The sequence below is a fragment of the Schistocerca gregaria genome, chromosome 1, assembly GCF_023897955.1.
Source record: "Schistocerca gregaria isolate iqSchGreg1 chromosome 1, iqSchGreg1.2, whole genome shotgun sequence".
In the NCBI taxonomy this organism is placed as follows: Eukaryota; Metazoa; Arthropoda; class Insecta; order Orthoptera; family Acrididae; genus Schistocerca; species Schistocerca gregaria.
This window is the reverse complement of record NC_064920.1, coordinates 720,199,494-720,226,837: the sequence shown is the minus strand read 5'-3', so window position 1 is coordinate 720,226,837 and position 27,344 is coordinate 720,199,494. Positions and strand designations below refer to the sequence as shown.

Below are 27,344 nucleotides of genomic sequence, written 5' to 3'. Positions count from 1 at the left end.
GAGAATCAGAAGGGCCTAAAGCACATCACTGTCAATTGTGAGTTTATAGCATTTATTCATGCTTCTGAAATATGTTGATCTTATGGCGAGCCAGCTTTATCTGTGCTGTAGGCACACATTGCATGTATGAACATTCATGAAAAGCTGTATCGCTGGTTTCTCTGATATTCACTGAAATGTGAGATTGACAGCAGTGTGCTTTGGGCCTTTATGGATCTCAGAGCCTCATTTGTATTAGAATACAAATTACCGTGTTGGTAGACATTAATGCTTGAGTTCAATAATTTTCACAAATGGCAGTTTGTGCTTGGAGTTCGTGGTTTACTGTGTGGGGGAAGCATGAACTATGTTGAATCTGTTTTAAATGCTAACAGAAACATAAAGCTGTGAGAACAGGTCATGAGTCATGCTTGGGTGGCTGTCAATAGAGCACTTACCTGTGAAAGGCAAAGATCCCGAGTTTGAGTCTCGGCCCAGAAGACAGCTTCAATCTGCCAGGAAGTTTCATATCAGTGCACACTCCGTTGCAGAGTGAAAATCTCATTCAGGGAACAGAAAAGTAAATTACCAGGAAAAGTTAGATGATAGGAACTAGGGCCTCTGAAACAGATCCTTTGATCGAGAGAGTGACAAAATCAAATAAGCACGACTACAAGTGAATGTTTAACAAGGAAGTGTACAGTTAGCACAAGATGTGGGTGCAGCGTAAGAATACCTAATTTTCAGCCTGGAGGTAAATTCGTGAACTACTACGTCTGTTAGTGGTCTTGTAAATTTGTCCAAAGAAATGGAAAAGCATGAAAACTCCCACTTACACAAAAAAGTGAAAAACAGAGCTGCGAAAGCTTACACATTATTTCTTAATCACTTACTTATGTACAAAACAAAATTCCATGAAACCAATTCTTTCTTTTATCAGATAAGTTGTGCATCTTACTATTATTGTTATTATTGGCAGTAGCAGTAGATGGGTAAACTTGTTGATGAGCATAACTGTTATGCAGCAGATGCTATTAATTTCATGCTCTCGAATTTGGATAGACTAAGATGTTTTAGAGTTTAGGTGGGCAGTGGAACACCACTTTAAGGTGGCTCTTGGGTAGGATGTCCCTCATTTCAGAGCATGATGATAGGTTATCAGAGCCCTGGTGAAAGATGTAGTTCAGTTATTCCAGTCCAGGGTGGTATTGGGTGACATCCCTACACCCTCCAATTTACAGTTCACACACACACACACACCACACACCACACACCACCCACCACCCACCACCCACCACCCTCTCCTTACATCCCCTCCCCATTCTTCTCTTCTCTCTCACTCTGTTTACCAATGCACCGACAATTTACAGTTTACACACACACACACACACACCCACACACCACCCACCACCCACCACCACCCTCTCCTTACATCCCCTCCCCATTCTTCTCTTCTCTCTCACTCTGTTTACCAATGCACCGATCCACGTTTCCTGCTCCACTCCTTTTTTCCCACCTCCCAGCCCCACAATGTCCTGTCACTGTCCTTCGGCATTCTAGTCCCTGCACGCTCCACCAAACAGCATTTGTCTCTCTCCCCACTAGTACACAGCTATTCCTTCCCCACACTTCCAAATTACTGCCTGCATCCCATGCGATAGTTGCATTCTGGCCCAAGGTGCTGGAGTCAGTGGTCATGTGTGCCTGAGGTGTGCTTCCTTGTGTGTATGAATGGTGTATGCTTCTCTTTTGCTGATGAAGACTGTAGCCAAAAGCTTTATGTAAGTGTCTTTTAATTGTGCCTGTCTGCCACTTGACGTGTCTTCTTTACGGTAAGTAACAATCTGTCTTTTCCTACGTTGTTGATATTCGTATCTGGAGTTTTCATTGTATTTACAAGTTCAGTTTTGCAGTTTATGTATTGTTATACATCATTTGGCACATGCCAGTGAGCTTCCTATTTTACCATAATTCATGTTTGCTCTCTGACAAGTCTGGTATTCTCTCACTAATATGTTGGAGATCCTATTTCCATTGTTATTAATTTCTGCCATGATTGATGTTATCCTTGAAGCAGAGGCTGTATCAGTACATGTAACTTGATTCATTTCTCCCTGATTTATGTAGAAAACTAAATGTTTGAACTGCCCTCTGACTTTGCTTAAATACTCTAAATATGTAGGATAAAAGCAATGTCCTGTTAAGAAGTATACCATGCCCTAGTTAGGTTTTGTATGGGCTAGTTTTAAAATTGACCCTCAGTTTTGGGAAATAATTAGTATAAGTCCTCAGTCCTTACTTGTTTTCCTCTACTCTCTTTGCCATGTATCATCTCACGAGTTTTTATTCTGGAGTATTTTATTGACATATGATTCAGTGATGCTCAGGATTTCGTCTAGGTTTCTAATATCCTCTAGCCCTACACCTGAGAGTCAACTCTGTAGGATGTTAGTAATGGTGTTGCGCCCAAGACGGAAGTGGTGTGCCCCTTGCTGACTGCAAAACATATTGTAGATTGTGATGTGGTGTGCTGTTAATGTGGAAGTGGTCCAAGTTTGAATGTGTCCACTTTGTGCATTATTTTTGCTGCTTTGGGTACTGTCAGGTTATAAGTGCGCTGTAGCCCTTTTTCTCATCTTTGCATATGTCTAAGTACTTGCTTGCTTTCTAAAAGACAACTTTTCTGTCATTTGACTGTACTTAGTCAGATGTTAAAAATATCATTTAGAAACTTCTGGATGACTGATCTGCAATAAAGAAAAATCCTAGTCATATACTATATGCAAAAGTATTAGATTCTCCCCAATTTATTGTTGCATTTATGGAGAGTTTTCTCCTTTGCATTAGTTAAGATATTTTATTTGCAATGAAAGTGAGTTTGTTAGCCACACCATGGCGTACCTGCTGCATCTTGATACTATTATTGGGTGGATAACTGCCCCCCCCCCCCCAACAGATCCTCTGCATATACTACATCTACATTCTCTTCTGAAAGCCACTGTATAGTGAACAGCACCCTATATTGTATACTATTGCTAGTCCTTCCCTTTCCTGTTTCACTCTTGTGCACAGTTAGGGCAGAATGATTATTTGTATGGGTTTGTACAAGTCCTAATCTCCCTTATTTTGTCTGCATTGACCCTATGCAAGGTGAACTTTGGAAGAAGTAGAATTGTTTTGTCAAACGTGCTGATGCTGTAAACTACATCAATAGTATTTTGCAAAAAGATTGTCTTCTTACCTGCAAGGATGCTGTTTGTATGATCGTTTCATTCCTTTATGTCAGGATGAGGACACAATTTGTTAGGGGTGTTACTGTTAAGGAAAGTACATCACTTGATTAATGGACATGCCTTGTCTGAAGCCAAACTAACATGGTCTGAGGCCATAAAACGTTGTGAGACTGCAGATGGAAGCCCATAAGGAATTTTGACACACAGGTGACATTCATATATTTTCCCTTTTTGGTTAGACAGATGAGTGAACATTTTCCAAAAGACTAGTGTTGCTAGATGTTGCAGGACTTCCAAATGGATACCATCAGGCTCAGGGGCTACTGTGTTTTGGACTTGCTCACTGCTAGTGCAGTCTTTTCTTGTACACACATACATATGTGCAGATTGTGGCATTAGCTTTGCATTTCTGTCCTGAGCTGTAGGTACACGCTTGGTCCGTCTGGAACTCATTGCTGGATGGAAGTATGCACAGCAGAATCTCCCCCCCCCCCTTCCAAATTTGTCTTCATACTTGAGTTATAAATAGACAACATCATGGATGTTTATGCACCCGGTCAGGAATTTGTATTGTAGCCTATTCTCTACAGCCTAATTAAGTGGCTATATACTTCTCCCAATTATTGTTTCTTGTATTACTTTACTTTTTCGTGTCTGCAAACCAAATTGTAGTCTTCCAGCCCAGTATTGGGCTATTTCCAGAGTTTCTTTCTTGTCCAGCCACAAATCATTGAGGTTGCATCTGTCAGGGCAGTTTGGACAGGCCAGGAGGCATTCCATGTGTTGCACAGTACACAATCGTACTTGGTGTCATCTACATTACCATATCACCACCTGATCATTTTTGTTTTCACCTGAGCCACCAGTGTTCTTATGGGGTCAGAGTCCTCCATGTTTTCCAGTTTGTTGTGAACCAGGCACTATCCGTGCTGGCAGATATTCATGTAGTGGTTCTTCAATGGCCATGCTTAAGAACCTCGTACAGGATGTCTGTTGCCCAGGCTCGCACTCAATGCCAAAGAGAGGATATTGGTTATCAATGATTTATCTGTGAATTCATGACATGTTCTTTGGGGGCTGGGACTCACACCGGCAGCTCTGTAAAGATTTGGTAGGGCAATGGGTTTTATACACTCTGTCACTATTCGACATGTCTCATTGAGGCTTATGTCGGCTTTCTTCACGTGGGATGATCTTGTCAATACCTGGCAGGTTTATTTGGCTGTAGAGAAGCATATTGCTTGTATGGTGGTTCTCAGGATAGTAGGGTTTGCTCTCCTTTTGCTATTTATGAGTTTTATATCTGGAGGCCACTGTCATATGGATCTTTTCACAGTGGTGTCTGTATGTCAGAGATCTGTCTAATGTCACATCCAGATAGATTGGTTTATCTGTTTATTCCAGTGTGCTTTTATTCCAGGAAAGACTCACTTTCACTTTATTTGCTGAGATTGTATTAAATTCAGTAGCTTTATAATAGTTGTAGTCTTCTTGTATCATAGTAATCTTTCTGGTCATTTTTCTTCTTTCACTTCCGGTAGTGTTTCTTGATATATAAAATGTCGAGTTGCACTAGGGCTGGAATCCATGTTAAACTGCAGCTCCCATTATAATGGGCTGTGTAAGTCAGTTCGAAAGTCAAAGGAAGGCAGTGGCCTGCTAGGTCCAGCAAGACTGTGCCTAATAGATCACTGTGGCATTCAAAACAAACTTCAGATTGGTGACTGCTTTACTTTTAATAGTTTCTAAAGGTGATCTTCCAGGTACTTTGCTGCAAAGGAAGGTTGATGACCATAAATGTGCTGAAGTCAAAATTCAGTGACAATAAAATTTCATTCACTGTTGCCCACAGCAACATTTAATGATGATTGCCAAATAGAAAGTGGAAGTGTCGTTCCCTCTTTTCCATTGTGTGCAAGCAAATCACTGCCCCTCCACACTGACCTATTTCTCCCCTCCCTCCCCTGCTTGCTTGAAAGATCTTGCTTGCAGTGATAGAGCCATCTGGTGATGCATGTTGTGTTCATGGATCAAAGAGAAAATGTTGCCACTCCTACATTTAGGTGTGTTTGAATGTACCATTGCACTTTTTGTAGATTTAGGAAACTTTCTCTTTTCACTGTGCTGTCCACTTCTTTTCACAGCAATGTCTCTAACAAGGTGTCATAAGACATAACCACCTCCACAATGTGATCTCTACAAAATTCTTTTAAAAAGTCATCTGCACACCTAGAGAATGATCCTCATGGCTAATAAAATTGGACGCAGGCAGCAAGTAACATGTAGAAAAAAATAAGATATGAACAAGTCCAGATATGCTTATGAATTCCTCTTCTTTGTAATAACTGCCATATTCATCCTACTTGTTGAGCAGAATTTTGTAGACAACTTAGTACATTTCAGTCTTCGATATCGTTGCCCCCTGCACTGATACATTGTCATGAAGAAATGTGAAAAACAACATACTAGCTATATGAAAAACAAAATGTTTTAAAGAAAGTATGAGTAATGTCTGTAACACTCAGATCAGCTTGTATATATTGAGTACAACACTTGCAATAAAATACTTGTATTGAATGCTTGGATGCCATTACACATTTATGTTGGATGGAAGTCTTAGAGAGCATTCGCAGATAGTAATAGAATTCATGAAATGTAGGTGTCAATCACAATCCTGTATGACAAAGTTTGCAGTGTTTACATTCTGTTATGTGGAATATATATGTTACAAGTTTCTTCTGTCAACGAGAAGCATTTTGTAAGTTTGAGGGTAGCATGTGATCCTGTCAGCCAAAATGCTTCATAAATCTATTGCATCTAACAAGCAATAACCCCTCACTGCTCTCTCTCCGCCTCCAAATACCATAACATATACCTTCCTTTATTTCCAAATTATTGGGGTTACTACTTCTAATGAATTGCCTTTCCTGTTAACTTACAGTCTCCATGTGTAGTTGATTTGCATTGCTAGAAGCCTTACTATAACATTAACTTAATTGTAAAAATTATCCACTAACAGTGCATATAATTTCACTTCCATCCTGTCAAGCAATTTGTAAACTTGATCATGTCCACTGAAGTCTCAGCCATTATCTCCACCATATATGTGAATCAACTTATGAGGTTGTGCAGTTCATGATGTTTGCCTTAAACATATTGTTTCACACCAGCCAACCTCTCAGCAAAACAGTTCTCATGTCTTTGCGTTCACAAAATGGATGACACAGTTTGTCTTTTTTGTTGTTGTAACCACTGGATGAATGTTATGAATAGGAACATTTGAAATTTGCATGCAATAAATTTTAAAAAAATTTCAATGCAAAACACATTTATAGTGTGTTTGTTTTGTTGGTAAGGCACTAAAAATCATTTGCATAAAAAAGGGTTCAAAAAGTACCAATGGAATTGCCTGTGATGAGACAATCTCTTGTTCTGCATTTGAAATTGGGACTGTTTATAACGCTACAGGTTGAACCAAAGCCACCGACTCAGTATAGATGCTGGCATCTTTGTGGATTGAGGATTTGTTAGTACAGAAATGTGTATTTAGTAGCTGTTTGTCTTTGTGTTGTGAAACTTCATTCACATTAGAACTGCTCTTTTGATTTTTTGAACAATGGAGGACTGAAATCATCTTCATCTGAAAGTTGTCGCCAAGAAACACACTTTTAATCAGGGTTGAGAAAAACCCATGGTTGCATTCGGGAGAACAATGGTTCAATCGCGCATTCGGCCATCCTGATTTAGGTTTTCCATGATTTCCCTAAATCACTCCAGGTAAATGCCGCGATGGTTCCTTTCAAAGGGCACGGCTGACTTCCTTCCCTAATCCGATGGGACCGATGACCTCGCTGTCTGGTCTCCTCCCCCCAAAAAAGAACAAAAAAACCCCACGGGGTTAGACTGGATTTTTTTGTGATGTTTTGTACTGACAGTTAACTAATTCAGTTTAAAATCCTACAATTAATTTATTCAAAACACTAACCCATTCTTAAAACTACTTTTAATGGAGAAAACAGATAAATTCTTCAAGTAGACAGCACAACTATTGCACAAGTTGACAAGCTATGGATCAATCTTTTAGAAACTTCTGGTATGGAACTGTGTAAGATCATAATAAAAAAGACCAACAAAGCACTAGAACCCTTTCACTATCTTATATCAAAGATTCAGAAGGAGAAGATTAACTGCTGAACAAGTAGAAAGTGCTGAAAACTGGTTCATGGAGATGCATCCAGGGTGGACATGTTACATCTTTACAGACTGCTGATTCTCATTTTTCTGCCACTATGTTTTCTGGTGCAGTTATAACACAGTTCCATCCAAACAAATGGTGGAAGATAATGGCACTGAAAATGAACTTACCAACAGGGTTTGTGGAAAGCCCCATTTTTGCCCTGCGAACATTGCATCCATTGCGAGAGTCTTCTGTATCTATGTGTTTGCTTGGTCAGAATTAAGAAATAATTTAAAGAAAAGATCTGAGAAATTAGTGAACATCTAGAAAGCTTCCAAAAATGACAAAATTTTTAGTCATTACAATTCTCCATAAAGTTTTCCCCTGGAACTGTAAATGTTATTTAACTGTTTCTCACATTTCAAGAAACATTAAAACCCTGTTATAATAAAATAAATTCCTGTGATGGTAAATAGTTGCTGTCAATAAATATGATGGCTCTTGTTAATTCGTGTAATGGTAACTTGACATACAAAATGTTATAAAATATTCATAATTAGATATATTTGGGGCTATTTACTTTTTCAAATGGGTATATTAAAAAAAAATAACCCTTACTTTTTTGGTCTAGTTAAATTACACTACCTTTTTGATTATAATGGAATTATGTAGAATTCTGTGGGAATAATTATATTATGTGGAAAGCAGAACATCTCACCTTTAGTAGTATGTGATATAGCATAAAGAAATATCAGAAAGTAAGCTAAACACAGGAAATAGTGACAATAGAAGCTGATAAGTGTTGTTGCAATAAATGAATGTATTGCTAAGTGACACCACAATGCTGTGCCAATTGCATGACACACAACACTTGGGTTATTACTGTAATAAGCATTAATATCTTATTTAGTCTTTGCTTCATTGTGTGATGTGAAGTGGGAAGTCTACAGTTTGCTTGTAGCCTTCCTCGGTAAGCCCTATTGAAAATTTATCTGTTATCATATATGCATGCGTTATTTCCATGTTCCAAGATCTATGTGGAAACCGTCATATGTTCACTTAATGTCTTTGAGCACAAACCAGTTTCTTACCTTTGTTAAGGCTTCCTGTTTGCTGCCAATATATCTATATTGCTTCTCAGTCTTTGTCTATTGTGTGTGTGTGTGTGTGTGTGTGTGTGTGTGCGTGTGTGTGTGTGTGTGCGTGTGCGCGCGCGCACGCTCGCGCGCAATTGCTTTCAAAACATTTTTTAAAAACTTACTGGGCATAATCAAACAATGGAAAATCCATGATGGAATGTCACAATAATATGAAAAGGATAGTTGCTACTCACCTTGTATTGGAGATGCTGAGTCGCAGATAGGCAAAACAAAAAACCTGATGACCAAAGTCTCTGGCTTCAGCTGCCAGTCAGTGTGGTCATTTGTGTGAGCTGTGTTCGCATGAGAGAGAGAGAGAGAGAGAGAGAGAGAGAGAGAGAGAGAGAGAGAGAGAGAGAGAGAGAGAGAGAGAGGGGGGGGGGGGGGAGTCCACTGGTGGACACAGTAGAAATTTATGCCTCACGCCTTGTCCCCATTGGCAGACACATGCTTCCAACATGTTTATATAGTTCAGTACCTTGGATTAATTTGTATTTCTTGTTTAAGTTGATGCCTGTATATAGGAAATCAGGTACATTAATGTGCTCATTGTTTCGAACAGTTCATTATTGTGTCTCTCTAAGGTCAAAATTAGGAACCCCTCTCATCTGCATCATTGGACTGTGGCATCTATTTGAATCATGTCGAAGTGGGCTTCCACTAAGTGACCGCTAATAACTTGACATATCATAAAAATAGTGAAAAATGAGGCATACTCATTAGCTAAAGAAAACTCAAGTATGAGGCAGAATCATCAGAGTAGGCACATAGCACAAGAAATAAGTCACCTCCAGAAGACATCATGCTTACACTGTTTCAAACCACCCTTGGCTCAATAATGGACTGAATTCACCAAGAAAAAGAATCCACAAGTATGCTGTATCTAGCTGAAGCCACTCATTGATGATTAGACCCCACAGGGCTACTAGATTGTAAGGATGATGACTGATGATTCACCCACTGTTCCAAATAGCCCCAGGAATGTGAGAGGTAATATCTGAGGATTTAACAGGTCACTCAAGATGTGACAGGTTGACCATATGTTTTTCAAACCAGGAACACACACTTCATACCTGTCAAGACTGCTGTTGTCATCTTGGGAGATGGGAGTGTCCACAGAATACACATCATGAAGATGTAGAAGAGAAGGCAACAGTGGGTCCCGAAGAATGTGGAAATAAAAATGATAGTTTATGTTTACAGTAACCTGAATGATTGTGCCCGAGTCATTGTACAAAAAATACCTCCAAAAGCATCTTCAACCTAAAGTACCCCCTCTACACACATTGGTCTGTCACTGCACTCAGTGCTTTGCATCATCTGTAAAAACACACAAAATTGCAATTGTTGGACCACACTGCAACTCTCCCCTAAGCTGCCGTCCAGTTTGTGTGATGCTCGACTCTTTACACTTATGCAGCTCCATGTGCCACTGTGAGCAGTGGCCACTTGTAAAGTTTCTGACTCCAAATGGCAATCACAATGTTATCTAAAAACTGGCTGAGACAGACCTGCATTCAAACAGAACAGCAATTCCTGTTAGGCCTGAAACATTGTAAATGATAAGGCGTGACATCTGTCTCTGATACCTGAGGTTAGCACCTTTTTATGACTTCTTCTTTCACTATTCCATATGGCTGTGAGTCATACTCTCTTCCTTGCAGAAATTTTGAACAATCTTCATTCATACACCAACAAAATGATAACTTTATTCTCAGTGTAGTCATGGATGCAGATAAACACAACAGATCATTTCTGTTGTTAGTCCATGGCAGCCCATCTTACTACCCTGACTCCACGCAACCAAATATCGTAAACAACACTTCACTGCCATGACTTGCATCAGTGGTAGGGGTTCACATAGCTACCGAATACCAGTCCTGCACCATGAACAGGGCTCCAACATAACCAGTGTGCTTTTTTAAAGGGTGACTACTATTCTGTCCAGAGAACTTGCTAGTGATTAAGTTTGTTTATACAGTAAAGGAAGGAAGAAAAAGACAATATGTACTGAGAAATATATTTTCCTGTTATCTATGAAAGTATCTACAGATTCCTTTCATAGCTTATACAGGTTAGCTTTGTGAGCAAAACCCTAACTCAGGCTGCATTTTACAAGGGTATTAAGTGAGTGCAGACTAATAACATAAGAATGCTGAGAACCGAGTGATGATTAATAAAGCAGATTGAATGATTAAGATGTGAGCAAGCAGTACATTGACTGGGTGTTGAAAGAAAGTACGTATATATAGTTTCTTTGTCAGTGTTCAGTTTTATAAGAAAAGTGGGGGTGATACATACGTCTTGCCCCCTAGTAGTGAAATGGTATAGAAACAACACTTTCTGCCATTATCAATAATATGATACTTGTATAGTTCACTGAAGCTGACTATTTTTAGTGGAGAAATGAAAATGGAAAACAGAAAATAGATAAAAGATCACTCAGCTGTTACAAGCAGCATCAAGCAAAGGCTGAATCAGAGTTCGTCAGACAGAAAAGTCCTTATGGCAGATTTTGTACTGTGTACTTCAATTTCACATAAAACCACTTTAAGAGTTCATTAAGCCATACTTTTTTTGCTAGTGCAGTGCAGAGTTGGTCTCAGTCAAGTATGGATTTTGACAATTTGTTGGAGAATATTCCATTTATCAGAATCTGATGATGTGGATAACCCTCACAACTGGTACTATCCTGTTAAAATCAGTCTAAACCATTCACAATTTTGTAAATTTTTCGTGCTATACCAAACTGGATCTTGCTGGCCTCCATTAAAAATAATAACAAAATTTTACAGTGATTAATTTATTTCACAAGTTTAATATTGGGAGAGAGAGTACTGAACTGAAATAGTTATAGCAATATTATTTTACAGCTGGTGGCCTGGTGAGCCAAAGCCTGTACTGACACGCAGATTATGGACTTAGCCCACTATCTGTGTCTCACTTGTGGTTAAGTGTCAGTTATGTATCACATATAGTATTTTGTATTAAATGAAGCTTCATATGACATTAAGCAATTACTTAAGAAGTACATGTGTTACAAACTGTAGCCCATTTTCAAGTTAAGAGTCATGATTAGGAATAAGGAATTATAAAAGAAAGGTCAGGAAAAAAACATATTTTATTTGATGAAAACAGTGAAAATCTAACAATCATATTTAGTAAAATGTTACAAAAACATTTCTGTATTGAACAAATTGATGCTCAGGCCAATGAACCTCTCCACGGTTCATCATAATTTTCAACTACTAAATTCTTATGGCGTTTCAGATGCACGACCACAGAATCATCCTTTGGAGCTGCTGACAGTAACTCAATCCGAGTTACAACCAGAAAATCTGGATTGGAAGAACTTGGTCCACGTATTATATCAATCTCATCACCAACATTTACCTGCAACAAAAAGTACAAATTGCTGGTATCGTTTATCATGTGTCGTTAACAGTGTGAAGAGAAGTGTATACATCTGCAAAATAATGGGGTTTACAGCAACATATGCACTATATTTTGGGAGCTCATACTGCTGATCACTGTGAACAAACAAAAAGGGTGTGAGTAAGTAGTCTATTCAAAATGACTGTCAAATGTTTGAATGTAAACATTATTAGATTACTGCTTGTTTAGGAGTTATATTAAAATCATAAATATTGTAAAATATGTTTACAAAATTCTGATATGTGATTTAACAAATTTTAGAAATTGTACAATATTTCTACGATGCAGCTGATGGTTACAGCCAAGATTCCTACATCTTCCTATGCTGACCCAATGACAGTGTCAATTACAATTGCAGTGGACATGGGATAACTGAAAGTGGACCTTTGATCCTTGAAAACGAATTGCCTGGTTATATGAAACATGTTTCTTATTACACCAATTCAGGGGTCATGTCTAGGTACTTTGTCATCCAGGCAAGCAGCTGCTCACAACATGTACCAAACCACAGATGAAGGCTTGTGGATGCAGCATTTTGCTTTGGGAACCTGTGGCAGTAATTGAAGACTCTAGAGAGCTGTGGACTATGAGAACATTGTTGCTCACCGTCGGCATCCCTTCATTCTTGATGTCCTCCCTGATAATGATGACATTTTGCAGCAAGAAAACTGTATATACCATAAGGCGACAATCGTGGTACAATGATTTGACGGTCATGACGGTGAACTCATGCTGATGTTTGAGCACCAAATTTAACTGATCTGAGAAGCTGTCAAGTGACAGCTCTGTGCTCACAAACCTTCGCCCAATAATTTACTGGAACTGTGTAACCTGTGCATAGAAAACTAGTGCCACATGCCTCCAGAAACCTACCAAGGACTTACCAAATCCATGGCATTCAAAACTGTCACTGCATTACATTCCAAATGTGGACCAACACCCTTTTCAGCAGGTAGTCATAATGTTTAGCTCATTAGTGTAGCAGACAATTGCCTTGCGTGATACTGTGCAAGTGTTTGAATTTGAAGGTGTCTGTTTGGGCCAGTTTGTGCAATGTATGTCCAAGTATTTGGCTGTTTTCTAAATGATAAGTTTTTTATCATTTAACTGTACTTACAATCAGATGTTGAAAATGTCATTTGGAAACTTTTGGATGTCTGGTCTCCAATAAAAAGAAGATTCTATTCATATACTATTTGCAAAGTTAGCATCTTCCCAATTTTTTGTTGTATTTATGGGGAGTATTCTCTTTTAGCACTGAATAATATATTTTATTGGGAGCAAAAGTGAGTTTGTTCACCACACACCAATGTTATGTATCCTACATCACACCTCTCTGCTGTTGCTTGATACTAGTATTGGCTGAATGATTCCTCCCCCCCCCCCCCCTTCCCCTCAACAGATCACCTTCATATGCTATACCTACATGCTTCAAAAGCTACTGCACAGTGCACGGCAGCCTACACTTTGACAATTGCTTGTCCTTTCCTTACCTGTTTCACTCTTCTAGGACGAGCAAGGGGAAAAATTGACTGTATGGCTTTGTACAAGCTTTAATATGGAAAAAATAAGGGAGTTATTTTGTGCGTATTGGCCTTATGGGAGATGAATTTTGGAGGAAGGAGAGTTGTTCTGTCAAATAAGCTGATGCTGTAAACTTCTTCAGTAGTATTTAGCAAAAAGATCGTCTTCCTACCTCCAAGGATGCCACTGGTATGACAGTTTCATTCCATTATGTCAGGAAGATGATCTAATTTTTCAAAGCTGCTACTGTAAACTAACGTGCATTTTTGATTTATGGACTTTCACTCTCTGAAGCCAAACCAACATGGCATTTAAGCAGTAATTTCTCCTGCACTCCATATGTGACTGACACAGAGGTAGAAAAACACCAACTGTGGGAGTGGGGCGATATGTTGTAACTGAGGTAAATTTCTCTTTTATTCCATGTCAGACATTTTCCCCAGCATATTCCTAACTTGTAGAATTCTTGGGTGTCTTGCTGTGCCACATAGTAATTACCCCACAATCTTTCAGAAACCACATTTGTTGCCATCTTCAGGTGGTCCCTGATGCCTGCTGCTCCGCACCTGCCATTGGATATAAGCCCTCCACCATTCCACTCCTATTGCTATTCACATGGCTGCTGTGGTGGTGGTAGTGGTTGTGGCCCCAGCTCCAAACTCTGATCTCTAGTGTCTGTGCTGCCACTGTTGGGTACAGGATTTGATGCCCAACTCAATTGCAGCACACTATTTGCTTTAATTAGACCATTTTGGACCCTGCTTTCAATGGCCTCTTTAAATACACAATCAGTACGGCCAGTTTTTATACTATGGGAGCTGACAGCTGATTTGGTGGTCTGGCACAATTTAATACAGCATCTAGGTTCATGGCACCTCTCTTCTACTGTGTGTGCAGTTTTCCCACTGTATGCTTTGCACCACTGGCAAGGGATTTGGTAGACTCCTGGTCTGTGAAAGCCTCGATCATCCTTCACTGAGTGTGGTAATGTCATGCTTTTGTCTAGGTACACACTTTCTAAACATATGCCTTATCTGGTTGATGCTGTATCCATATCTTTGGAACGTCATCTTGAAGTGCTTCAGCTCAGTTGGAAGACTGCCTGAGTCACAGGTGGATCATGCCCTATGAACAAGTGTGCATGAAAAGCCTTCATGCTGGGAGTCATGGCGTCTACTGGAGGCACCCTGATACAGACCAGTGTGTGTTGGTTTCCTGTACACACTGTGTCCCAGCTTGCCATGTGGTTAGAAATGGAAGGGTACCATCGTGTTCCACACCCACGGTAACCTGCATGTTGGGGTGCAGTGAATTCAGGTTATGGAGAAATTCATTTAAGGTGTCCCATCCATGTAGCCAGACAACAAACATGTCATACACGTGACAATAGAAACAACTTGGTTTTAGTTGGGATTGTTCTGGGACCTTCTCTTAGAAACCCTCCATGAACAAATTCACCACAACCAGTGACAGGGGCATCTCATGAGGATGCTGTCCATCTGTTCATAATAATTTCCATTGATCACGAAGTATATTGAAGTGAGCATAAAGTTTAAGAGTCTTGTCAGGCTGGTGTCAAATTTGTTTGCTTATCAGTTGCATGGAGTCCTTCAGAGGCACCCTGATGAAGAGCGACACTACATCAAAACTCATCAACAGGTCACTATCGTCGAGTGGAAGTTCTTTTAGATGATGTGCAAAATGAATGGAACAGCAGATGTGAAGTCAAATTTCCCCAGAGATGGGCTCAGAATGGCAGTCAGGTGTTTTGTCAAGCCGTATGTCACTGCTCCTATATTGCAAACTATAGGGTGCAATGGAGTACCCTCTTTATGGACCTTTGGCAGCACATGTAGTCGTGGCTGCACAGCAGCTAAAGGTTGAATTTTCTTAACAGTTTTTGCATCAAAGATACAGTGAAGAAGTTTGATGGGTTTTCTCTGGAGGCAACTTGCGGAATCACCTTCTATCTTCCTATCTGCTACGTCATTGGGAAGTCCATATATTTTTCTGGATGTATTCTGTGTGATAACAGCATTCCCTTTATCAGCAAGCAGGGCAACCAACACTGGCTCGTTATGTTACTAATGGATAGCTGCTCTTTCCGCATTTGGAATGTTGTTTTTCGGTAGTGCGGCACTAGTGAGTATATGACACATTTCATGGCATACTACTCTGGCCTCATTGGTCGGCAGAGCATCAGTGACCTGTTCCACACTTATTATGTCCACAATTGGTAGTGATGTAGAAGTTGAGTCCTTTTCCTAGCACCAACATTGTTGCATCGTTGACTGTTCTTCCTGTAAAGCTGATCACAGTTTCTTAAGTAATCCTGCACGGTTTTCTGTAATGCTGCGATGCGGTCATACTTTGAGGTAGGTTGATTCTAGAGTTTCTTCATTTGCTGTTTGCCTGTACCTAAGTGACGGAGTCAACCCACTTCTATGAAATAGGAGAGAAAGCTGAAACTATTGTGGATTGGACATCTAAAATTTTTTTCAGGTGGTATCCAGGCAGAAGCAAGCACCAAGCTGGCTTACGTTGTGATGAAAACTGCCACTGCAGTCCTTACATCGTGAGATATCATGGCGAAAGATGGTATCAAAATACCCTCTCAACAACTACGCAGGAACACGAGTGAGCAGAGCAGATGCTCCATATTCTGTAGCTTGTCCAGCATCTTACACTTCCTGCCCATAAAGGTATTTGATATGCGATCTGATGTTTCCCTGACATATTTCGAACTTGTAGAAATCTTGGTAGTCATGTCATGATTACTCCATGATTTTTTGGCAAACAGCCATCTTCAAGCAGTCCCCGATGACTGCTGCTCGCCTCCTGTCAGCACCCTATATATGCTGGCCATTACCCCTCCACCACTCTGATCCTGTTGCTATTTGTGTGGCTGCTGCACTTCCTATCATTATACAGCTGGTACATTTGTCACCCGGCCAGATGGGTGGGACAGTGTAAGTGAATTTCTCCATCATCTGAATAAGCTTCACCCCAATATACAATTTACTATTGAGGTGGTACAAGATAGCACCCTTCCATTTCTTGATGTACTAGTGGAACAAAAATCACATGGCAAGCCAGGACAGTGTGTGCAGAAAACCCCCACACACTGATCTGTATCTGTATGCCTCCAGTAGTCACTATGACTTCCAATGTGAAGACATTCCAATGAAATCAGTACAGCAGCATGCAGATAAGACATGCATCTGGGCAGTGTGTTCAGCCTGAAGAAACAGAACAGCACAATACACTACTGTGCATCCTGTTTTTTGGCAATACTTTCAGAAGAACTGGCAGGATCTTGGTATGACATAATATTAAATGTGAATTTTGTCTATCCCCTAAAACATCGACACTAGTAAGCTCAGTAAAGGACGGTGTAGGCTTTTCTAAATCAGGAGTTTACAAAATCACTTGTCAGAATGGCAAGCAATACAGTGGAGAAACTGTATGAATAGAGATTCTGTAAAGATGCATGCCATACTGAAACATGCCAGACAACTAGATCAGTCATGGCTGACTGTAGTATAAAAACTGGCCATACTGGACTACAAAGATACCAAAATACTTGGGCAATTTTCTTCCAACTGACACTGCATGATTTAGATGCCACATGAAATAAGAGCCCAAGATGGTCTAGTTAATAAAGCTAATGACCTGCAATGGAATCAGATGTTGTACTTTGCATGGAGCCTATAAAAAGAAAACTGTTCCTGTTCAGTGAGGTCTGAACCTGACAGTGATAGCATTGACACTAGAGACCAGAGTTTGAAGCTGGGTGTTGCTACGTCCACTGCTGCTGCCATCCACAGTGGTGGCCACACTGCTAGCAATAGGACTGAGCGGTGGAGGGGGTTAATGGCTAGCACATATGAGGAGCGTTTGAAAAGTCCATGCAAAGTCTGAGAGATGGTAACACCAGCATGTATTAAGGTCATGTTTGGTTAGTAGCATCTTTGGAAAGAATGCAAACCAAGTTTCAGCCATATTTTGTGTTTGGTATTCGTGTGAATCAAGTCGAGTGATTGTCAAAAAACGGACAAAAAAGAATTTTGTGTGGTGATTAAACATTACTTTATGAAAGGCAAAATGCCTCAGGAGACTAAAGAGAAGCTTGATAAACATTATGGTAATTCTGCATCTTTGATTAGAACAGTTTATAAGTGGTTTCAAATTTTCAGTGTGGCCATATGGGCACAAGTGATGCTGAACGTTCTGGATGCCCTGCGGAGGTTACGACTCCAGAAATCATTGATAAAATCTGCGATTTGGTGATGGACAACAGAAGAGTTTAAGTGCGTGAGATTGCTAGTGCTCTAGGCATCTCAAATGAATGGGTACATAATATTTTGCATAAACATTTGGATATGAGAAAGCTATCCACAAGATGGGTTCTGCGATTGCTCATGCTGACTAAAAACGGAATAATGTGAAGTGTTGCAAGGATGGTTTGCAGCTGTTCAGGAAGAACTTTAAGCATTGTTTCGTCACTGTGGATGAAACTTGAATACATTACTATACTCCTGAGACCAAACAACAATCTAAACAATGGGTTACCAAGGGAAAAACTGCACCAAAAAAGGCGAATACCATTCCTTCAGCCGGAAAGGTCATGGCGACTGTCTTTTGGGATTCACAAGGGATAATCCTCATCAACTATCAGGAAAAGGGTAAAACTATTACAGGTGCATATTATTTATCATTATTGGAACGTTTGAAAACCAAGCTGCAACAAAAACGCTGGCGATTGAACTGTAAAAAAAGTCTTTTCCATCACGACAATGTACCAGCACACACCTCAGCAGTAGTGGTCGCAAAATTAATTGAAATAGGATTCCAACTCATTTCACATCCCCCCCCCCCCCTTTCCCATTCTCCAGATTTGGCTCCCTCAGACTACTATTTGTTCCCCAATTTGAAGAAATGTCTGGCAGGACCAAGATTTTATTCAGACAAGGTGGTGATTGCAGCATTTAATAGCTATTTTGAGAACTTGGATAATTCCTATTATTCGGAAGGGATCAACAAATTAGAACAGTGTTGGATGAAGCGTGTAAGTCTAAAAGGAGACTGTTGAAAAACAAAAAAAGTTTACCCCAAACACGTGAGTAGTTTTTATTTTTACATGGACTTTTCAAACGCCCCTCGTATAGGACAATGAAAGGAGCAGAGCAGTAGTCATCAGGAACCATCTGATGATGGCAACAAGTCTGTTTGCCGAAATATCATGGAATAACTGTGACATGACCAGGCTGACATGACCTGGTCGGCCACTTGAGAATCTTACAAATCCCTATTGCAGTACTTGGAGACTGATTAGTGCATGTGCCTCCCTTGATACAGAATGCTCAAAGTGACAGACATAAATTTCTGTATTTCTGATCATTAAAATATTTTTCACGTTCCTACCCTGTGGTAGGAAAGTGAATAGTGTTGCAAATTTTCATGACATTAGAGAATAAGAAAACAACTGATAATGATTATAAAGTGAGCTCAAAAAGGAATCAAGTATTTAACAATTGTAGCCTACAAATATACATTACAGAGTAAGTCTTTATGGTGGTTTCACTAGCTTCCACAAGTAAACAAAAACATTCACAGCGCTACAGTTGCAGAAGTACCATAGGCTACTGTAAGTAAGTGTAGACTCATTTCATTTGTTTTTGAAATGTGTAGCTGGAGTCAGCCCAAACAAATGCTGCTTATCACATCTCTCTTGCGAGACCCAGTGTAGATGAAAAGTCTCAGTTTGTTTCCTGTTACAAACAAAATTTTTTGAAGCAGAATTTTACATGCTCATATGATAGAGCAGTCCGAGATTAGTCTAATGCGATTTTTTTTTTTTTTTGTATGTATTAACAAGGACAGTAAACCTTGGAAAAAAAAAACTAGTACTGTGCTGTCACACGGCTTTAGCAGATAGTGCAGGCCACAGCAGTGCTGTCACTGCTAGACTACTGGTCATTCCTCAGGTTTTACTGTCCCTGTTAATACATACTGATAAAATAAGTATCACATTAGACTAACCTGGGGCAAATCTATTGTACACGCACATAAAATTCCACTTCAAAAATAATTTTGTTTGTAAGGGAAAACAAACTGACACATGCCATCGATATTGGGAAGGAAAAACAAACAAAAATTCAAAACAGCATTTTCTATTGGGGAATAAACTTGTATAATAATATGGCCATGGAGATGAAAAAGATTACTCAAAGCAGTTTTTATAGAGGCAGCTAAAACATTCTTCATAAGTAATGCATACTACACAATTAAAGGAGTACTTACTGGACTCATGGGAGTAATTAATAATGAAATGTGAAAATTATAATATATTACAATATGTGATCACAGTGTAGGCCTAACACTTTTACAAGAAAAATCATGTATTCGTGGTATATAGAGTGTAACAGCAATGTCTTATCTCTTTCCTGAGCTCAACATCTTACTAATCACATGCAAATGCTGATTCAGTTTTTCAGGTAGCCTAAGGGGGAGGACATAAAGACGTCCATATTAATGAGCCTAAAGTCAACTTTCCATATAGACTGGGAAGTGCAAGTTGCACAACAGCATATTTGTGGTTGAGGCGTCACCAGCGGGTGTCCTTCGTGTGTACAGCAAGGCAGTGCAAAACTATGTTTTATATTATAAGTTATCTGGTGCAAATTTTGTTAAATTAAAGAACTTTGTACAATAGTGACCAAGCAAATGAGGCAGTGTGAATGTTAAGACACTGATCTCATATTCGTGATGATGGATTTTGCTGTGTCCAGCCATCCTGATTTAGGTTTTTCTAAATAATTTCCGGCAGATGCCAGGATGGTTCTTTCAGCAAGGCCACCACTGACCATTTGTCCTATCTTCACAACAAATATTTATGCTACATTACATTAATAGTTTTTCCATAGAATACAACAGTTGTGGGCAAGTGCTCTACCAACTGAGCTACCCAAACACGACTCTCAACCCATTCTCACAGCTTTATTTCCACCAGTACCTCACCTCCTACTTTCCAAACTTCACAGAAGCTCACCTGCAAATCTTACAGAATTAGCACTCCAAGAAGAAATGACACTGCGGAGACATGGCTTAGTCACAGACTGGAGCATGTCTCCAGAATGAAATTTTCACTCTGCAGGGGAGTGTGTGCTGATATGAAACTTCCTGCTAGATTAAAACTGTGTGTCATACCGAGACTCAAACTCAGGACCTTTCCCTTCCACGGGCAAGTGCTCTAAACTGAGCTACCCAGGCTCTCAGGATGGTTCATGAGTTGTGCTTGGGTAGCTCAGTTGGTAGAGCACTTGCCCGTGAAAAAGAGAGATCCCAAGTTCATGTCTCAATACAGCAACTTCATATCTAAAAATTCATCTGTTGAGGAGGAGGAGTTGTCATTCAGAAATTCTTTTAATTTGTTTTAAAATGCTGACTGGCTATTTGTCAGACATTTGATGCTGTTTGGTAAATGACCTAAGACTTTTGTGGCAACATAATTCACCCCTATCTGTGCCAAAGTCAGATTTAACCCAAAATTTGAAGATAATCCTTTCTTCTAATGTTGTTATGCACATTGCTGTTATTTTTGAATTGAATGGGTTATTAATAACAAATTTTATAAGTGAACAATACTATGTGATCAAAAGTATCTGGACACCATCAAAAACATGTTTTTCATATTAGGTGCATTGTGCTTCCACCTACAGCCAGATACTCCATATCAGCGACTTGGTAGTCATTAGGCATCATGCGAGAGCAGAATGGGGCACTCAGGAGAACTCATGTGCTTCAGACGTGGTCAAGTGATTGGGTGTCACTCGTGTAACACATCTGTATGCGAGATTTCCACACTCCTAAACATCCCTATGTCCACTGTTTCCAATGTGACAGTGAAATGGAAATGTGAAGGGACAGGTGCAGCACAAAAGTGTACAGGTCGAGCTCGTCTGTTGACTGACAAAGCCACCGACAGCTGAAGAGGGTCTTAAAGTGTAATATGCAGACATCTATCCAAACCATCACACAGGAATTACACACTGCATCAAAATCCACTACAAGTACTATGACAGGTGGGAGGTGAGAAAACTTAGATTTTATGGTTGAGCGGCTGTTCATAAGCCACACATCATGCTAGTAAGTGCCAAATGACACCTCACTTGGTGAAGGAGCATAAACATTGGAAGACTGAAGAGTGGAAAAATGTTGTACAGAGTGATGAATCACGGTGCACAATGTGGAGATCCAATAGCAGGGTGTGGGTATGGTGAGTGCCCAGTGAAAGTCATCTACCAGAGTGTCTAGTGCCAACAGTAAAATTCGGAGGCAGTGGTGTTATGATGTGGTCGTGTTTTTCGTGGAGGGGGCTTGCACCCCTTGTTTTGCATGGCATTGCAACAGCACATGCCTACATTGATGTTATAAGCACCTTCTTTCTTCCCACTGTTGAAGAGCAATTCAGGGATGGTGACTGCATCTTTCAACAGGATCGAGCACCTGTTCATAATGCACGGCCTCTGGTGGAATGGTTGCACGACAATAACATCCCTGTAACAGACTGGCCTGCACAGAGTCCTGACCTGAATCCTACTGAACACCTTTGGGATGTTTTGGAACACCAACTTCGAGCCAGGCCTCACCGACTGACATTGATACCTCTCCTCAGTGCAGCACTCCGTGAATAATGGGCTGCCATTCCCCAAGAAACTTTCCAGCACCTGATTCAATGTATGCCCCTGAGAGGGGAAGCTGTCATCGAGGCTAGCGGTGGGCCAACACCATATTGAATTCCACCATTACCAATAGAGGGCGCCACAAACTTATAAGTCATTTTCAGCCAGGTGTCCAGATACTTTTGAGCACATAGTGACGTATTGTGAAGGTACTGTGAATGTCCCCAGATTTTTAAATAAATGTCTGAAAAGTGATCTTGGGTGAACTTTAGTTATTATTCTGATTATGCGCTTTTGTGCAAAGAATATTTTTTCTCTTACTGATGAATTACCCCAAAATATTAAACCCCCCTGCCATAAGTAGTTGAACTCAAATGTTTCAGAAGCTCATCAATGTGTTTCTTCTAATTCAATTTCTCCTCCATGCACACACTCAGAAATTCGGAATAGTCTGCCTTAGCAGACTTCAGTTCAAATTCTATATTTATCAATGGTGTTATGTCATTTACTGTACAGAACTATATATAGTAGATTTTCTCAAAATTTAGTGAAACTACATTTCCAGAGAACCACTTAATAATTTTTTGAAAGGCATTTTTTACAATTTACTCACCTAATTCTTGTTTGTTGGGTGTGATTACTATACTTGTATCATCAGCAAAAGAACTAGCTTTGCATTCTCATGAGCACTGCGTGGCATATCATTAATATGTATTAAGAGTAGTAAGGGATCCAAGACAGAACCCTGTGGCACATTGTTCTTGATATCTCCCTAGTTAGAGGATTCTGCCTATTTTTGCAGACTATTTGTACTGTTAACTTCAACCTTCTGTAACCTTCCAGTTAAATATTAATTGAACCGTTTGTGCACTGTCCCACTCATTCCACAATACTTATGTTCATCTATAAGAATATCATGACTCTGACAGTCAAAAGCCTTTGAGAGATCATAAAAAATCTCAATGTGTGACATTCGGTTACTCAGAGAATTTAATATTTGATCAGTGAAAGCACAAACAGTATTTTCTCTTGAAAAGCCCTTCTGAAAACCAAACAACATTTTGTTAGCACTTTTTTTTTTAAGCTACTCTTGAATGTGTTACTTTTTCAAGAATTTGGATAAGATGTTGGAAGTGAGACTGGGCAGCAGTTGTTAGCAACAACTCTATCCCCCTTTTTAAACAATGGTTTACCAATAGCATATTTCAGTCTATCCAGAAAAATGCCCTGTTTCAGTATGCTACTACATTTGTGGCTTAGTATCCTACTTTGTAACAAGCTTTTAGTACTCTGTTGGAAACACCATCAATTCCATGCAAGCTTTTACTTTTGAGTGAATTTATTATTTTCCTAATTTCAGTAAGAGAGGTGGGCTGAATTTCAGTTTTGTCAAATTGTATAGGTATTGCCGCTTCCATACACAACCTTGTATTTTCTAATGAACACCTGGATCCTGTTTTCTCAACTACACTTAAAAAATATCTTATGCTTCTGGCTTTTCATTAAATTTGATAGAAATATTGTCTTCCGGTGCTTTCGGCTGTCCTGTTTCCCTTTTAACAATATTCCAAATTATTTTAATTTTATTATCAGAGGTGCTAATCTCAGACATAATGATAATGCACATACCTCAGGACTTTAATAACTTTTCTTAATATGCTGCAGTAGTTTTTATAATGTCTGATTTTTTTGTTCTGGATCATTATTCCTTCTAGCTACAAGATACATTTCCCTTTCCATTTACAAGATATTTTTGTCCCTTTGGCAAGCCACAGCTTTTTAGATGGTTTCTTATAATTACGTTTTCTTAGGGAAACTGTTTTCAATCACAAAGGTATCATGAAACGTATTCTACGTGTTTGTATATTTTGAGTTACTTATTTTCATTTTATTATGACAAGTCCTATATCAATGTTAGACAATCCTGGATAAATAAATCACATCAAGTCAAGAAAGAACTTATTTTGTGATTCTGTTGGTAATGCACACTGAATGTGAGATTACACCCTATCCTCTGATTTTCATCAACTTGTCTCTTCCCGGTGCAAAATACTTTATCCTGTGATCCTGTTTTTGTTAAAGCATGAAGATGGCTGAGTAAACCCTCAACATATAGTGCAGATCAGATAAATAATATTACTCTATTATGTAGTGTATTTTATGTCATTCAGTATGTAATATGTACAACATAAATATAAAATCCAATCTGCATGCTATTAAACAGTCAGAACAAATGAATTCGTACTAACCATTCCTGATTATTATTTGACATATCTGTCAATGGAAAATCTTAAGAGCTTCAAAGTAGTATCTTACCAAAGAAGTGGCAATACATATTTAAGACCTTTGTCTTGTACACAGGATTGTGCACCTACCCCACACTGCATGTGAAAAATTTAGGGGAAAAATGAACACAACACACGAAATTACAAAAATCTCTAGTATGGTTTGGGGGGGGGGGGGGGGAGGGGGAACAAAAAGCATGAACCTGAGTAGGAGTATGGGCAATACAATACATAAACTTATACAAATGGGCATTTGCTTTATTCTTCTAATGATAAATCTATCCACAAACCCCTCCGCAAAAAACACTAAATTAAACCATTGTTGCATCATATCATAGTGAATTCTGGTAAGATTATTTCCAGTAGGTCATGCTGAACTTACATGTACACTTTTCTTAAGTATCTTCTTCCCATTTACTCGTATTCGACTTTCATAAAAGGCTGTTTCTACCTTGCTGCAAATGAGAGAACATTATGCATTAAAACAATACGGCAGTTGACCAAAATCACACACCGGTATCAACAACTCACTGACTTTCGTGCCATTCCCATTCCAGCCTTTATAATCAGGTCAACACGCAGCGAAGTGACATTAAACTTCTTAGTGCTTATGCTTTTATCTGAAGGGTCTAAAACTTCTGATACACTGTCAATATCATCGTCTTCGTCTTCCTACGAACAATAAGACGTTATATATTACAGAATTTTAATCACGAATTAGTCAAATTTCACTCTGATGTAAATTATTTATGGAATAGCTTTGCCGTGTGCTTATACTCACTTCGGCACTCTCTCGTTTTTTCGTATACTTGAACCTGTGCGCCTGTATTTCGATTTGTGGCAATGTGCCTACTACATTAATTCGTCTCTGTCCATAGCCTACAGGGACTCTAATCCTAGCACATACAAATGACCGTGCTGATTTATAAAATAATCTGCTTATTCTCACACTAACCAAACCTGGTAACATCTTGTTGCATTGTTTGTAAACATTCACTTGCACTGGCAGTTCTGCAAAGTGTATAATCTACAAGCAGTTTTTTCCCCCCTGAGAGCACAGATATACACAGAACACATCTTTGTCGGCTGAACTTTGGAACACAAGTCAAAAGATCAGTTTTTTTCCCCTTACAGCATAGATATACACAGACCACACAGGCTCCAATCTTTGCCGTGCTGAACTATGGAAAACAAATCAAAAGGTTCGTTCCAGTTCACACACGCAACAAAAGTATCGCTACGGTTAGTAGCATACTGCAGCTGCAAGCATGAACTCCCTGTTTTTTAGTGGCGCAACCTGTGAGATGCAACTTTTGTCGCGACACAAAAAGTTCAGCTTGTTTGTACCACAGTCTAACATGAGAGTCGCGACATTCACTGCAGTAAAAGTTGTTACCGTTTTTACAGCTGGAGCGACCATAGCTTTCCAAGCGGCGAGAAAGGAGAACTTCAGATGTTTTATGAGCATATGTTTGTTTTGCATCTCTTCACGAAATATTTGAATTATTATTATTTTTTGCCTCCAAGAGGCTGCGTATTATCAGAAGGCATAGATTTTTCTAAGAATGATTCTAAAATAAGCGCAAATAGGGGAAAAAATCATGAATGCAATGGCAAGTTACAACGGATTCGTGAAGAAACATCTGTGACGTTGGATAGAACTGCAGCTTACCACTTTGATATCGACGGGATATAAACACATAGATTCACACCTAAGGAGCGCAGACATGTACCACTACATGCAAAAGGGATCGACCCCCATTTGTTGATCTGTAGGCCTACTGTGTTTTACTCATTGTCGCCTGTTGCAACAAGTATGACCTTCATCATATTATTCCAAGTAGGACAAGCAACTGCCAAACAGTGGGAAAAATACACTGTGAGCATAAACCCCAAGCCATGAAAGCCACTAACATTACCAGAAATGCTATCATATGTCAAATTTGCCATTAGAGACTTTTCATCCAATGAAATATGCGCTAGTTTAACAATATCGGTGAAACGCTGAGCCGTAACTTTTGCGTTAAAAGGTTGAACATATTATCACTTATCCCACATGTAATTTGTATGCCTGCCACATACCTCTGTAATGCACGCACTGATGGAAACATAAAACAGCAAACAGCTTATTTTTCGCTTTCAATCTTGCAGATGGCATGCTAATCTGGCTTAACAAGTCAGAGGCATCCTTTTTCACTTGATCCTTCTGATACACTTTCTGTTACCGTCTGTGCATAAAATGATAAGCACTTTCCTTGTTCCCTAACAGTTTTGCACGAAGTCTTGAGATCTGCGCTTTCTGATACTACTGAACTTAATTTTACCACTTCATCGTCAAAGCAGGTCTGTGTTGACGATGCAGGTGAATCTGGCACTGATATATGGAGAATGAACTGGCTGCGTCTGTGTCATATGAGTGTTTTACAGCTTTAGACGGTTTATCAAACCATGTGGCAGTGGCTTATTTCGAATGTCAAACAATGTGGTTTACTGCATTTCACGTGAATTTATTATTGTCTGCATTCATGAACTGATTTTGTTCGACATGTAGCGGAAAAAACTTAACATTATTATAAAGGTAAACAAGGTCTTTTTTCATAAGATGTTCTTGTCTGCTATTCACTATCCATTTTCTTACTCCTAAAACGGAAAATTAATCATCAATATATATGTAGCATGCAAGCAAATCCTCACGATACAGTTTAGTAACATGATGGTGTATACCTTTCAGGGTCCTTAGGAAAGACAAATCTGTTATCTTCTTGCTGTTGTTGCTGCCGCAATTTATTGCACTACGCTACGTTCCCATTTGTAAAAACCATTGTGCAAACCAAAATAAAAAAAACTACTATTCGCTTTCGTTTTCACGATCGCGCCGAGCAGTTTAA

The 27,344-nt window shown here is 39.4% G+C and overlaps 1 protein-coding gene across 1 annotated transcript; it reads right to left on the bottom strand.

The window, feature by feature from the left end:
• Nucleotides 1-11,631: 11,631 nt before the first annotated feature.
• On the bottom strand, nucleotides 11,632-25,918 carry LOC126266680 (mitochondrial transcription rescue factor 1). The gene is made up of 4 exons (XM_049971106.1): nucleotides 25,238-25,918; nucleotides 24,992-25,128; nucleotides 24,839-24,911; nucleotides 11,632-11,921 (listed from the first exon to the last, which is right to left on the bottom strand). The coding sequence occupies exons 1-4, from the start codon at nucleotides 25,424-25,426 to the stop codon at nucleotides 11,733-11,735; spliced, it is 588 nt and encodes a 195-aa protein (XP_049827063.1). The 5' UTR covers nucleotides 25,427-25,918; the 3' UTR covers nucleotides 11,632-11,732.
• Nucleotides 25,919-27,344: the final 1,426 nt, after the last annotated feature.

What these genes read in the sequence shown, in the direction of transcription:
- LOC126266680 (XM_049971106.1), bottom strand. Translation starts at nt 25,426, where the DNA reads ATGTTACCAGGTTTGGTTAGTGTGAGAATAAGCAGATTATTTTATAAA. An exon ending in AAAAACGAGAGAGTGCCGAA is followed by an intron (nt 25,129 to 25,237) that starts GTGAGTATAAGC and finishes TATTGTTCGTAG; the next exon opens with GAAGACGAAGACGATGATAT. An exon ending in TACTTAAGAAAAGTGTACAT is followed by an intron (nt 11,922 to 24,838) that starts GTAAGTTCAGCA and finishes TTTTTGTTGCAG; the next exon opens with GTAAATGTTGGTGATGAGAT.